The 13,191-nt window shown below is 41.4% G+C and overlaps 1 protein-coding gene across 1 annotated transcript in view; it reads right to left on the bottom strand.

The window, feature by feature from the left end:
* Positions 1-13,191, bottom strand: part of mmp24 (matrix metallopeptidase 24) — a 74,676-nt gene that overhangs the window by 23,276 nt on the left and 38,209 nt on the right. Inside the window, exons 4-7 of the mRNA XM_056400647.1 lie at positions 12,065-12,164; positions 11,422-11,626; positions 3,165-3,326; positions 208-422 (exon numbers count right to left, since the gene is read on the bottom strand). Of these exons, the coding sequence (XP_056256622.1) occupies positions 208-422; positions 3,165-3,326; positions 11,422-11,626; positions 12,065-12,164 (682 nt within the window). The remainder of the gene's footprint in view (positions 1-207; positions 423-3,164; positions 3,327-11,421; positions 11,627-12,064; positions 12,165-13,191) is intronic.

Raw genomic sequence — 13,191 nt, 5'->3', positions numbered from 1 at the left:
ACTGGAGATATCATTGACAACTCTTGCGTGTTGTGAAATAGTTGCAGTAAATTCTTGGAGAGTTATTTCCTAAAAAACCACACTGGACATTTTTATCCCCCCTGAAATATCCCCCTGTGGAGGTGATGCCACCGTGCAGCAGCAGCAGCCAACCAAACACCTCTTAAGGACTCTTGAGACAGTTGTGTTTTGTCCGTCTCTGCTCACCTTGAAGACAAACATCTCCCGTCTGAAGAAGGCCACAGTGTTGAAGTTGCCGTCACAAATGTTTGGTTTGCCGTTCCCGGGCAGCGCGGGCCGGTCACCGGGCGGACGTGCCGGACGGGAGTGGCGGTCGTGCTTGCGCTCGGAGGTGGAGTGTGTCCGTCGAGAAGGTAAGGTGGGCAACGGCCTGGTGGGTTCCAGCATGGCTGTGGGGATACCTGTGGGAAAAAATAACACAGATAATAACATGAATTATTCCAGTGTGGTGATTTCTGGAAACCATTTTCATGCAGATTACAAAAGAACATTTTATCTGTGATATAATTTAATGAAGCAGTGTGGGGCCCCTCAGGCAAAACTGAGACAACTACAGCCCCACCACCCACATCTCCCATCTCCACCCTGTCAGTTAGTTAGACTACAACTTTTAGTCCTTTTTGTTTTTTAGCATATAATTGTTTACATTTGTCTAATTGTCCCCATTAAAAGTTGCCGAATTAGCTATTAGCACTTCCTGTTTGCAGTGAACCCGCTTTACTATGATGCTGAAGAGAAACCTGATGATTCTCAGGCAGGTTCTACAGTCACAAGGAGCATCTTTTTCTCTATGGTTTCTAATCAGATTTATGATCAATTATTCACACGGACATCGGAGGCAATGATAACCACGGGAACTGTAAGTCACACTGAATTTGAAAATATATGTATCATGTCTGGGAGTTTAGATTATGCAGGACAAATTTTGATGCAAATTGTAGCTCACGCCTCACGTCTTTCCATTTGCACTCTCCCCCTCAGCTCCCCTACGCTTTGCATTTTGAAAACCGCTGGTCCAGAGCAGTGTGGTGATGTTTCAAGTATAAAAGCAGCATCAAAGCCTCACTTCAGCGTTTCAGATTTACACTGGAAAAATTACATAGAAAAAATTGCTACCTCATACTTACAATTTAACGTTTCAAGAAAAACATTTAATCCATCCTCAAAAATATCTATTTCTTATAGGTTGAATAAGATCCATATTCCAAAATAAACTGCACTTTCACACCAGCAGTCAGTCTCATTGTGAAATAAAGCCCTTCACTGAGTGGATGGTTGGTATTTTCAGGTGGTGGAGAGACAGAGCGGCGAGGCAAATAGGATGAACTCTCAGCAGATAAAAAAAAAAACAGGCTTTGTTATCCACACTGAGAACAAGTGCAGTGGAAAAACACTGTTGACTGCACTGTTTCGACCAGTGTTTCCCTTCAACACTGACTCCAAATGTCACAAGTCTATCATGACCTTTAATGTTTAAGATTGTTTTTTGAGGAGATAACTTTCCCCGCTGTGAAGATTAGAGGAGGAACAAAACCGGTCCGATGAACGTTGTACATATGGGGCTATTTGGATATTTGTGAAGCAGTTTTAAAAATGTTTCTTTTTCCTGCTTCTTTTTTGTCTTTGCATCACAAATAAATGTTACGCTACACTACAACAGACGCTGTGATGATTATTTCAGGGCAGAATAGAAAGTGTGTCAGGAAATGTGTGTGCTGCTGACAGGCCGTCGCTGTTTTATGTTCATTAAAAAAAAAAACTAAAAACCGAAAAAGAAAAACTAAAGCTGAAGGAGTTTACTGGGATGAGAAGCATCTTCCTCCTCTGAAACAGAACAAAGTCCCCGGTGTGAACACAAAAGAAAAAAGACCCAAAGTCACACATTTAGTTTTTCTTTCCAGGCAAGCCTTGCTCAGTCAGCACTGCATATTGTTTATCAGCATGATCCCGCTTCACATTCATATACATTCACCCACTACGGGGCTCCGTGATTCATTTCTCCATAATTCAGCTGCACTCTGGGCTGCAGGATTAATTATTAATATCCAAGGTGTGTTGTTTTTGCTTTTGCAAGTTTTTGCTTTCAGGTCTCAAGTGAATTCAAGCGCTCAGGCAGAGGAGTCCAAATGAAGTCTCGCTTTTTACATAAATGTAAAAATCCTGAAGTTTCTGATTCTATCTGCGGTCGTTATTTTATCACCAATACCAATTCAATTATGCTGTGACCTCTCTGTACAGCAGCGGGAGGACAATGCCATTTCTGCACAGGATTCAAATGCACAGGAACAAACTGCAGCATGTAATTCCTGTTTGTAATTTAATCTAATTGATATCATCCTCACTGTTTCTGTAGTAAGTCACATGTACTTTCTACTGCTCCTGTTTCACATCAGAGGTGTTAATTAAAAAGAGGCAAAACTGAAAGAATTTGTCACTAAAGTCAGAGCGAGGAGCAGCTTCAGTAACAGAACCGACCGACTCCTCTCGCTGTTGTCCTGCTGTTGTGTGCAGCGTGAAATCAAATGCAGGTTGTAATTATCATCGACCGACTTCTGTATTAAAACAGTTTGTTTGGCTGCACTGTAAACAGATACACCAGCTGCTCTTGTTGGATTTTGCTGTTGCCAAAATCCACCAGGACTGAAATATGAACAATTACAAGATGTAGCTCTGAAGTCTCAAACGTGCACCTCTGCCCAACTCTTACAAATTTAGTTTTATGAAAAGCACCTCTGCAGCATCATGCGTCCCAAAGACTCCGACAAAACACTGATTTCTCTCCCATAAATGTGACTTAAATAATGCGGTTCCTCGTCTCCTGACTCGTGCTGCTTCCTCTGTATCTTTTCATTTCACTCTGCTTCGAGATTTGGGGAATTATCAGTTTAAAATGTAACAGCGGCATTAAAACTGCTTTTTACGCTATTAAAGTTAAACGGTGCAATTAATCCGCTGTTCACATGCGCTCTGAACTGTGGGTGGGGTGGTGGTGGTGGTGGGGGGGTTGATCGCCGCAGACTAACAAAAAGAACGAGTCGTCGCCCTGTTAAACAATTATCTTCAAAATGCTGGAACACAGCGTCATTACTTTTGGTTTCACCCACACTCCTCCGGCCCGACAGACAGGTAAACCGGCTCCTCACCGTAGATCTTCTGAATGCCCTGCAGGTCGTCCAGAGGCAGTTTGAAGTTGTGCGTGTCCATGTACTGGTAGAAAGGAGCCATGATGGCGCTGGGATCGTTGGAGTGCTCCAAACCCAACGCATGACCCAACTCGTGAACCGCCACCAGGAACAGATCGTTTCCTGAAGGAGAGAGGGAGGGAGGGAGAAAAAAAAAGATCAGATCAGAGGAGAAGAGAAGAGGATGGAGAGGGGGAAAGAAGACGAGAAACAACAGTAAACGACGGAGAGGAGGAAAATAAAAGAAGTCAAGCGAGAGAAAGAGATGATGGAGGACAGGAAAAGGAAGGTGGAGGTGTGGAGAGGTGTGTTTCAACATCACTGACAGACTTTAAAAAGCTTTTTAAAAAGGTAATTTCACAGCAGAAATCAGGCGATAAAACAAAAACAAGAAGTACTTTGTGCCTTTCTGAAGAAAAACAACAGTTTACCCAAAAAAATAAAAAATAAATAAATAAATAAATAAGAAGAAAAAAAAACCTCAACATCTCCCTCTTGTCTGAAACGGAACAAAGGCTCCCCGGTGTAAACACAGCAGCGTCACACACACTGGAGAAGTGAGCTAAAGTCAGTGTGTGATGCTGTTGACTCATCAGCAGTGTAAAGTGAATCTCACATACATCAAAGCAGAATTCGTGGTAAAATGAAGCGACTGTCGGCTTGTGAATCCGAAGCTCCCGGTTTTTTATAAAGTCCAGCATGAACCAGTTCTTCAAACGACGCTGTTTGATGGGGATTACTTAAGACTACGGCAAACTGTTTAGTGCCACATCCAGTAAAATTCACGAGTTCATACTCCCACACATTTTAAATTTATAATCTGTGAATGTATAAATAATGTGCTGCTGCTTCAGGAGTTTGAAATATGCCTGTGAACAGGAAAATATGTTGAATTTGGACTCTGAAAACATCCCACCGGATGCACTCCGCAGTCTGATGTGTCATTGTTTGGATGTTTCGGCTCATAAATACAACTGACAGCGTTTCACATGCACAGGAAGCTGCAGAGACTTTCAAATTAAATGTGCCGTGCTGTGTGTGCGAGCTTTGGAAATGTCATGAATATTAGTTTGTTGCAACAGATGTGTTGAAACGAAGCTCAGACCCCGTTTACATTTTGCTTCGTGCAATCAAAACAGGCTCCACCCCCAAGCTGCCGTCGTGTTTATCTGATCTCTGATCAATTTGACCTTTGATTGATCCGTATGGGCGAGGGAGCGGCGTGAATGAGAGGTAAATCTTTATCATTCATGGCTCATAAATACGATTCATCCATGAGTTTGTGTGAGTGTATAGATAGTTGTTATATAGATTAATAAACATATTTTTTATTATTGCTTAATCTGTAGTTTTTTTCTCTCATCACAACTTCCCAGAATCCAATGGGGTGTCTTCAAATGTCTTGTGTTGTCAGGCCGACAGTCCAAAGATCTTCAGTTTACTGCCACAGAAAACTAACAATTTACAACATTTTAAAACCTGAATTTTTACCATTTTCCTGCAGTAAAAGTTCTGCAGAATAATTTTCAGTCGATGGACTAATTGATTATTGTTATAAATAAACTACTAAAAGTTAAGGAGCCAGTAAACTCCATCAGAACCTGCTTGTCTGAGGGTCAGAAAGTTTCAGAAATCACCTCCCCACGCACCCTCCTGATGCCGGGCTGAGGGATCTGCGTCTTAACCATTCAAAACAGACAATCTGAAACGGTGGTGACTGCTTTGTTGTGACATCACAAAGTTCCAGAAGTCCTGACGGCTGGTTTTAAGGCTCAGTTTCTGAATACAGGCTGTGAGCATTTCTCTTTGGACTGAGGCTTTGATACTTTCACAGTATTGATATAGAAGCTAGACCTGATCTATAATCACACTACATATGGACACAGACCTTTGGACTATATGGGATCTTTATGAACTAGTTCTGATTGAGCGTAAACCAACCCTTATTCTTCTTCTGGCCTCGACCCTCTTGACTGAAGTCCAGCCAACCCTGATGTAGCTGTGTGTAAAACCAGGAAGGAGTGCAATCAGATTCATGATCTGGCTAACACGGATATGTAGCTAAATGTAAATGAAAAGTTCCTTCTTCTTCTTTTTCTTTCTTCTTTTAATTTGGATATGAGACTCACGCTGTGCTGGAGACCTTAAAATCTCTAAACGCTCATAAAAATTAATGAAATGACAAGTGTAAATTGGGTCTAAATGCATAAATATAGGACGTTCGTGGAAAGGAAATGAGATGATGAAAGAATTTGGATCCGACGGAGGAGAAAGTCGCAGAGAGGAGGGTGTGATTCAGGCAGAAGGGGAGGATGTGGATAATCTCTTAAAGGGATGATTTTCCTGCTGGAGCGTCCCACTGCAGCGACAAAAACAACACTACTTCTCACTACTATTCGCCTCGCCACTCGCACTCCTCTTTCAACCAATCAAAATAATAGCAAGAAAGAGAACAGAGGGCCGTGTTTTCCCGGACGCCGTGTATTCCTTTGTGCTTTGTTAAAAACCAGGCTCTCTGTCATAATCTGAAGAGCTGAGATTTTGAGTTGCTGTCAGATGCTTAATGACTTCTTACGGCCTGAACACAGCTCAAATTAATACATTTCATCGCCTCAGTAATTGGGTTTGACTCTGTTTGAACCTAATTACAGAACATAATTATCTTTCTTTCTTTACTCAGGCTGGTCTGTTTGAAGATTATTGCCTCGGTGGCCGGCAGCTGACTTATAGACTAATGCAACTGTGAAGATGGTCAGAGCCAAAGAGCAGAAGCTGAAGTTTCTTTCATTCATTTTCTTCTTCCTTTCCTCTTTCTAAACTTACATATTTCTTTTCCTGTATTGTTTCTGCTCTTTCTCTCTGTTGAATAGTAGAATAATATCAATACACGATCAACTTTATTTTCCTACCAAACACTGACAATGCTGTAACAGAAACATTTCTGAAGTGAAAGGAAGTAAAATGGGCAGAAATCTTTCATGTTTCCGACCCAAATAAGTGAAATCACTGCGATTCTTCAAAAGCAAAAAGAGGCTTTCCCTTAAAATGAGGTGTGGTGGATTACGCTGCCATAAGAAGAAGCTTGAATGAAGAGCTAATGATGATTTGGAGGCTTATTATTCCAAGATGGCTACCCCCCCACATTCAGTTTTTTTCCCCGATATTTTTCAATACGTGAAACATTTTGCATATGGCAGGAAATACTGCCATATTCAATATTATGGAATATCAGCCCCAAACCTACTTTATTCCCTACTTTAGTTGTGTTATTTACTTGGAGCAGTTTGTTAACAGATGAAAACAGACACAAACAAACTGTGTATTGCTCCTTATAAATGAGCTGAATCGATCGTATCAGTGTTGATATCAGAACTGATTTAGATTCAAACGCCAAAGATGAAGGTTTTCAAACCTCAGTATCTTTTAAACCAAGAGGATTGATGTTTACAGATGTTTACACTTACAGTCCGACATGATAACTGCATTAACGTATTGATGTTTAGCAGGTGATGTGTCAACATTTGATAATTAGCACTGAAGACAAAGTACAGCAGAGGCCGATGGGGATGTTGTTATGTTTTGCACTGGAGGAAAAGTCGGTAGCGTCCGTCCTCTCGGGGCTGTGACTGCACCCAGTAGTCGTTGAGATAGAGACCAAAGTGGCGTGGACCGACCACGGCCCACGCCTGGATAAAAGCAGGGTTATGCTACTTGTGTGCAAAAATCGATTTTGGTTTAATATTGATTTATTCATCCGTCTGTTTCTTTTACTCTTTAACTTTCCTGCTTTTTCTCCTAATTTACGTCAAAAACACACTCAGACTCACACTCTGCTGTGTTTCATCCTCCTCTGCCTCCTTCTTTATCTCTCCTCCTCTCACCACAGCCCTCCACCTCCTCCTCCATCCCCTCCACCAGCCTCTATCTCTTTCTTCAGAGTCGCAGGGAAAGATAAAGATGATTTTACAGCACAAGACGTACACTTCATGTGCGATGGTTTGAGGGAATTCCCAGTGGGCTCTCTCTATGCATCTGCCTCTCCCCTTGTGGTCGGTCTGTAGTTTGCTGCGACGCCCCGCAGCGCCGATAACGGCTTCGCCTGTCATGTTTGCCCCCTGCAGACGTCTCCCCGCCTGTGATAAAAGCTGATGTTTGATATATGCGGCGATGAAACCTGTCTCTCAAGTAATCCCAGTCCGACGTGTGCACAGAGTCCGCTTTGTTCGGCTCGGGCTTCTCTCCCGCTGCAAAATGTACATTTCTGGCAGAGATGAGTTTGCGTGCCAGGGATCATTTTGTACAAGCAGCATCTGAAATTAACTTTTTGGATCACCTGCCAAGTAACGCACAACAAATTACCTGCCAAGAATATTTTCTTTCTCTCTCTCTCTCTCTGTCCCGCGATAACCATTAATAAAGAATTACATTCGACATACCCGACTTTTCAAACCTATTCCTGTCCAGAAACACGTCCTGTGTGAAATATTCGTTCAATTAGAAGATGAGAGCAGATTTATTTAACACTTGCTTCATCACTTATGCAGGAGAACACGCCTGTAAATCATGAAAATGAAAGGAGGAATGTTTGCATTGTGTACAGGGACAAAGTCTGACTCGTGCTCGTGTCAAAGTGAGGAACTGAAATGTCAGTTGCTTAAAATGTTACCAGGCAGTGTGGAGGGGAAATCTGTACCAATTTATCCACTGAGGACTAATTCTTCTGGCATTTTGTGTTTTGTGACTGTTTCAGACGGGTGATATTTCATTCTTCACACTCTCTGTGTGTCTGTCGCTGTCCCTCCGGAAGATCATGAGTTTTCTTCTTAAGTAAGACACTTAAGGTTTAATCTTAGAGTTACTTAAGGTTGCTGTGCAGAAAATCTTCATTTTCAGAGTCAGGGGGAACCTTTACTTTTTTACCTTACTTTGGTTGCTAAGGTCTTTTGTGTCCTTAATTATAAAACTAAGATAAGGAGAAAACCTTAAATACTTAAGTGAACATTTTCAGGAAATCTTAAGGAGAAGATTTACGGGTGTTTTGTGCAACTGTTTTAATTTTAAGGAAACCTTAACTCAGACTTTAAGGATAAAACTTTAAAGTCTCACAATCAAGACTTGGATTTATTTAATTATAATGTTGCTTTTTACAAATATAATATTTATTTTCTGTACATTATCTATTATCCTACAGTTATTATTGCATTCCTATTATCACACATAACACCACTCTTAAGTAAAGTTTATAGAGGAAAGTGCATAATTTTATATTGTATACTGTATGAAAGAATACTGATGCTACAGTAATGTGCAGGTTTATATGTCTAGATTCTTCTCCGTCATCAATACCATAAGGAGGCGATCAATCCTGCTTTTTTATATGAAGAGAGATCATTTAAATCAATGAAATTTAATATCTCTGCCATTGATATTTGTCTCTGTAATTTAATCTAATTGAATTCTTTTTCTGTACTCAGGTCTCACTTGTAAATGAGATCTTGATCTCAATGTGACTTCCTGATTAAATAAAGTATAAATACATTTTTAAAAAGATTACTGGTACGACGGCTCTTTGGATGTTCAGTCCTGTGCTTTGGTTCAGACTCAAATATTTCCACACTAATGAGTGTGAAGTTTTTTGTGGACATTTATTGAGCTTTTCACGTTGTCCAGAACAGAGGACAGATTGTTTTCATTCAGGAGTTTGAGTGTCTCGCATCTTTGACGTGGACACTTGTGCCTTTCAGTTCCCTCCTCCAGGTGTTCGGAGGTTAATAACAGAAACTGTCTCTCACCAGCGGCAGACAGAAAAAAAACAGGTTTTAAACCAAGGTGAAAATGAGGCCTGTTTGTCCTAGCGACGTCCTTCTGAAGCTGATACCATGAATTAGTTTCCGAAGCGTCTGAGAACTTTGCCGTCTCACTATCTTGTCTCTAATCTTTCAATTACTCCGTGTGTGTGTGTGTGTGTGTGTGTGTGTGTGTGTGTGTGTCTGTGTTTGAAGGGATTTTAGAGATAAAAAGAACCTGGGTGACCGCGCACACACACACACACACACACACACACACACACACACACACACACACACACACACACACTGACGGTACTGATAGATGACTTACTCCTCAGTTCATGAGTATATGTATATATTGACAAATCAGCAGTTTAGCAACGAAGAAACGTCAAGAAAAAATTATGTATGTGTGCAGAAAACTTTACACTACATTAAACTAAAACTGCCGTATTACATCCCAAGAAACTCGACATATTTCCTGGGACAGTTCACACTGGAAGAAGACTCACATGCTTGCTATAATGTGGTTCGGCAAATTTAGAGCTTCTCTGTCAAAGCTAATTCTCTTTTCTGCTAATCTCTCAAACCAGATTCCTCTCCCGCTCTATCACCCCCTCTCTCTGAGTCTCTCTCTCTCTCTCTCTCTATCAACACGTTAGTTATTCAAGCAGAGGGAATCTGGCATAAGTCATTTGTCAAACTGAGATAGAAGACGGAGGGGAAAAAAACTACAAAGTGAAGCGTTTTTCATCCAGCGTCTAAACGGTCTGGTGCTCAAAGATAGAGGAGCGGCGACTCGGGACACTTTCCTACAAAGCATTTCATTTACAAATGCTTTGTTTTAAAACTGAAAAAAAAAAAAATAATCATTTAATCAGTTGGTATTTCATTCAACTGTCATTGGCAATGCTAACACCAGCTGTAATATTTCTACATTAACCAGATTCACTCAAGGTCGTAGTCAAAATCATAACATAACTAATAGGCTAATAGCAATAATGATATTGCTACATAGCCAACGTTAGCATTAGCAGCTGTTTACTTACCAACAAACACTCTGAGTTCATCATCAAACATCAAGCATCAAACATATTGTTTTGCTTCTATTTCTATCACTTCTTTTCTTCTACTAAAGTTAGCATGCTAACCAGCTAGCCCCAGCCCGGTCGAACTGTCTCCTCACTTTCCGATACCGAGTCACTGCAGCGCGCAGTTGTCCCTGAAGACGTAGCGCTGCTCAGAGGAAGTATTATAAGCTTTTGTAGTGTAAACACAACAAGGGCTGAAGCTCTTGTCAAGACTGGTAAACAGCTTTTAATGCTGATGTTAGCTAGTGCTAGCAAAACTTACAAATGAACAACTCCTGAGAGCACCGAATCATAACATGCATTATGTAAAGGCATTTTACTTTGTGACAGTGGAGAGGAAAAACTTCCTTTTAACAGTAAGAAACCTCCAACAGAACCAGACTCGACTAATTGGGTTGAGACAATGCCAGAAAGAGGAGGGAGAGAGAGAGAGAGAGAGAGAGAGAAAGAGAGAGAGAGACCAGGAACAGCTGTATGTGTTGTTGTACATAAGCGAAGCCTATTAGCATCCTCAAATCTAACAAATGTGCCTCTAGTTGTAACCAGTCTTCACTTAACCCGAAAGCACCAACGATGAAACATAAATTTCAGTAGACGAAACAGTTTTAAAGCCCCATTCAGAAATAATGTTAAAAAGGAAGACAGTTGCAAATTATTTAAAATGTCTCTTTCTGAATGATCAGCTGATGTGTTTAGCCATATTATCAGTGCACCACTTTGCTCCAGACTGATACATCTCAACAACTACTGGATGGATAGCCATGAAATGCAGACATTCGTGGTCCTCAGATGAGGAATCATACCAACTCTGGTGATCCCCTGACCTTTCCTCCATCCATCCGCCGTCATAAAGTAGCCTACACATATATATCTCAACAGCTTAATGCCATGACGTTTGGTAAACACATTAGCATTTAGACTGCTATCTGCAACAGTGACAAATACCTGAAGCTCAATACATATAAAATAAGTTGGGCTGTATAAAATGATGAACGCTCGAATCACATGGAAAACATGTGATTTACTTTTTCTTCATTTTCTTGTATGAAATGTCTAAAGTTAGCGAAATATATCGCAGGTAGTAACAGCAGTTTTATGTATTAAGACTCAGAAACACATTTTTAAAACGCAATATTTCTCTGCGACGGACAAGCCAGTCACTGAAGTGGGTAATTGCAGGTGTAATTATTATGGGAACGTGGGTTTAAAAATCCTAAAAATGCCCCTGGGGAAGGATTAAATCAGTCACCGACGCAGGTAATATTGAAACCCCCCCCCAGATAAACAAATCCAAATTAGAGTGCGCAGAAAAACGTAGGAACTTTTTAGACGTCTTACCGTCATGGTTGGCGTTGCCCAGCGTCCAGGGCTCGTCAGAGTCAAAGTGTGTGTCACCGCCGATGCCAGCGCCGGGGAAATAGGCGTGGGCTAGGAAACCCCCCTCTCCGTCGAACGGAGAGCTGTCACCATGGAAACCAGAGGCGAAGAAGATCATGATGTCTGCCTCCTTTCGCTCGGTCTTGATCTCTGAGTACGGCACCTCCTGAACACGAGAGTGGAGAGAAAATACCGACACAAATTCAGAATCAGTCACAAAATACTGTAAATTATATTGTATATTTTAGTTGGGACTCTATCAAAAGTGAATTGAAGTGACTCTAGTGTCCCAGATAACAAAACGAAACTTCGGCCCAACATTTGTCCGGGTCCTCGGCCCAAGTCTGGCCCATAACCTCCCACATCTGGGCAGATTCTGTCTGTTATCCTCTGGTATTGGCTGACAGCCACAAGATTTTCTGTGTGTGTGACAGAATTGGTCCAGATGTTGAATTATGATTTGAAAATCCTGCCGTATATGGGATTCGGTCCAAAGAGCCAGGCATATACTAGGCAAGAAGAAAAATATGCATGTGGGCCAAGTATGGGCCGCACTTATTTTGCTATCTGGGGTGCAACAACTCAGGCAAATGTTTTCTCTGACCTGGAAGGAGAGCGGAGTGACCGTCTGCCACACATTGAAGGCTTGTCGGATCGCTCTCTGGGTGTCCTTCTCCCCCACTTTAGGGGTGAAGTTAGATATGCTGCAGGTAAAAGGAAAAACAAGATTTAGTTATGTTAAAAACAAAACTAGAGTGAGCCAACGCCAGTTATTGGTGTTTACTTGTTGACGGCTGTGGATACAGTTAATTTACTGACCATGAAACAGTAAACAGATGGTGCTGAGGTTTACGTTAGCAGTGGCTGGCAAGTAAAGGTAACAAAGGTTAGGTGTGGATTGTATTACATGTACGTTAAACAACGCACCCCCACCAACTCGGTACCTCGTGTTTTTTAAATGCAGAATAATAGTCCTGTTATTTTAGTGCTGAGCTTAATTATCCTCCTGCTGTGGCGCCTTTTACCACCTTTCAAGGAGATTTTGTGAATCACTGAAAATGTACTTTCCAAATAATAAAAACAAATGAAGGTAAAAATAGATAGTTTTTACACTTTGGTTTTTATACAGATGAAATAAAGGAGTTGTAATGTATTTTAAGGAGCTTTAAAAGTTGCTGGTGAGAAGGTTTTATCTACCTTTAGACAGAGCCAAGCTAGCTGTTTCCCCCTGTTTCCAGTCTTTATGCTAAGCTAAGTTAGCCATCTGCTGACCCTGAGACATGGGTGTGTTATTCATCTTCTTGTGAATAATCATGTTGTACTTTTCCTTTAAAGCAACACAATTCAACTGAATTTTAATTAGTCTACTAACTCACACTTGTACTCTTTAGGAGTATTGCTGGGTACTGAGTATTTGCAGGTACTTTAGGTTTGGTATTCAGAAACTGTAGCAGCAGCATCACAGCTAAGCCGTCCTCCCTGCGCGGGGTGTGATGCAGCTTTCAGCTATAAGAGACGAATGAGGCAGAAAGGTCATTACAGAGTAATTGCAGGAGGCGAGACGCGGCACCCATATCTATTTTGCTGCGAGAGAGGGGACGGTATATCATTACATGTTCTCTCACTCGCCTCACTGTGAGGAAACACATGCGTGTAGCGTCTTAGAGTGTTAGAGGACAGATGGGAGTGATTGGCAGGAGCAGAGAGGTGGTGGTGGTGGTGATGGGGTAG

Source organism: Seriola aureovittata, chromosome 2 (genome assembly GCF_021018895.1).
Source record: "Seriola aureovittata isolate HTS-2021-v1 ecotype China chromosome 2, ASM2101889v1, whole genome shotgun sequence".
In the NCBI taxonomy this organism is placed as follows: Eukaryota; Metazoa; Chordata; class Actinopteri; order Carangiformes; family Carangidae; genus Seriola; species Seriola aureovittata.
Note: the sequence above shows the minus strand (reverse complement) of the source record. Positions and strands in the feature narration are given on the sequence as shown.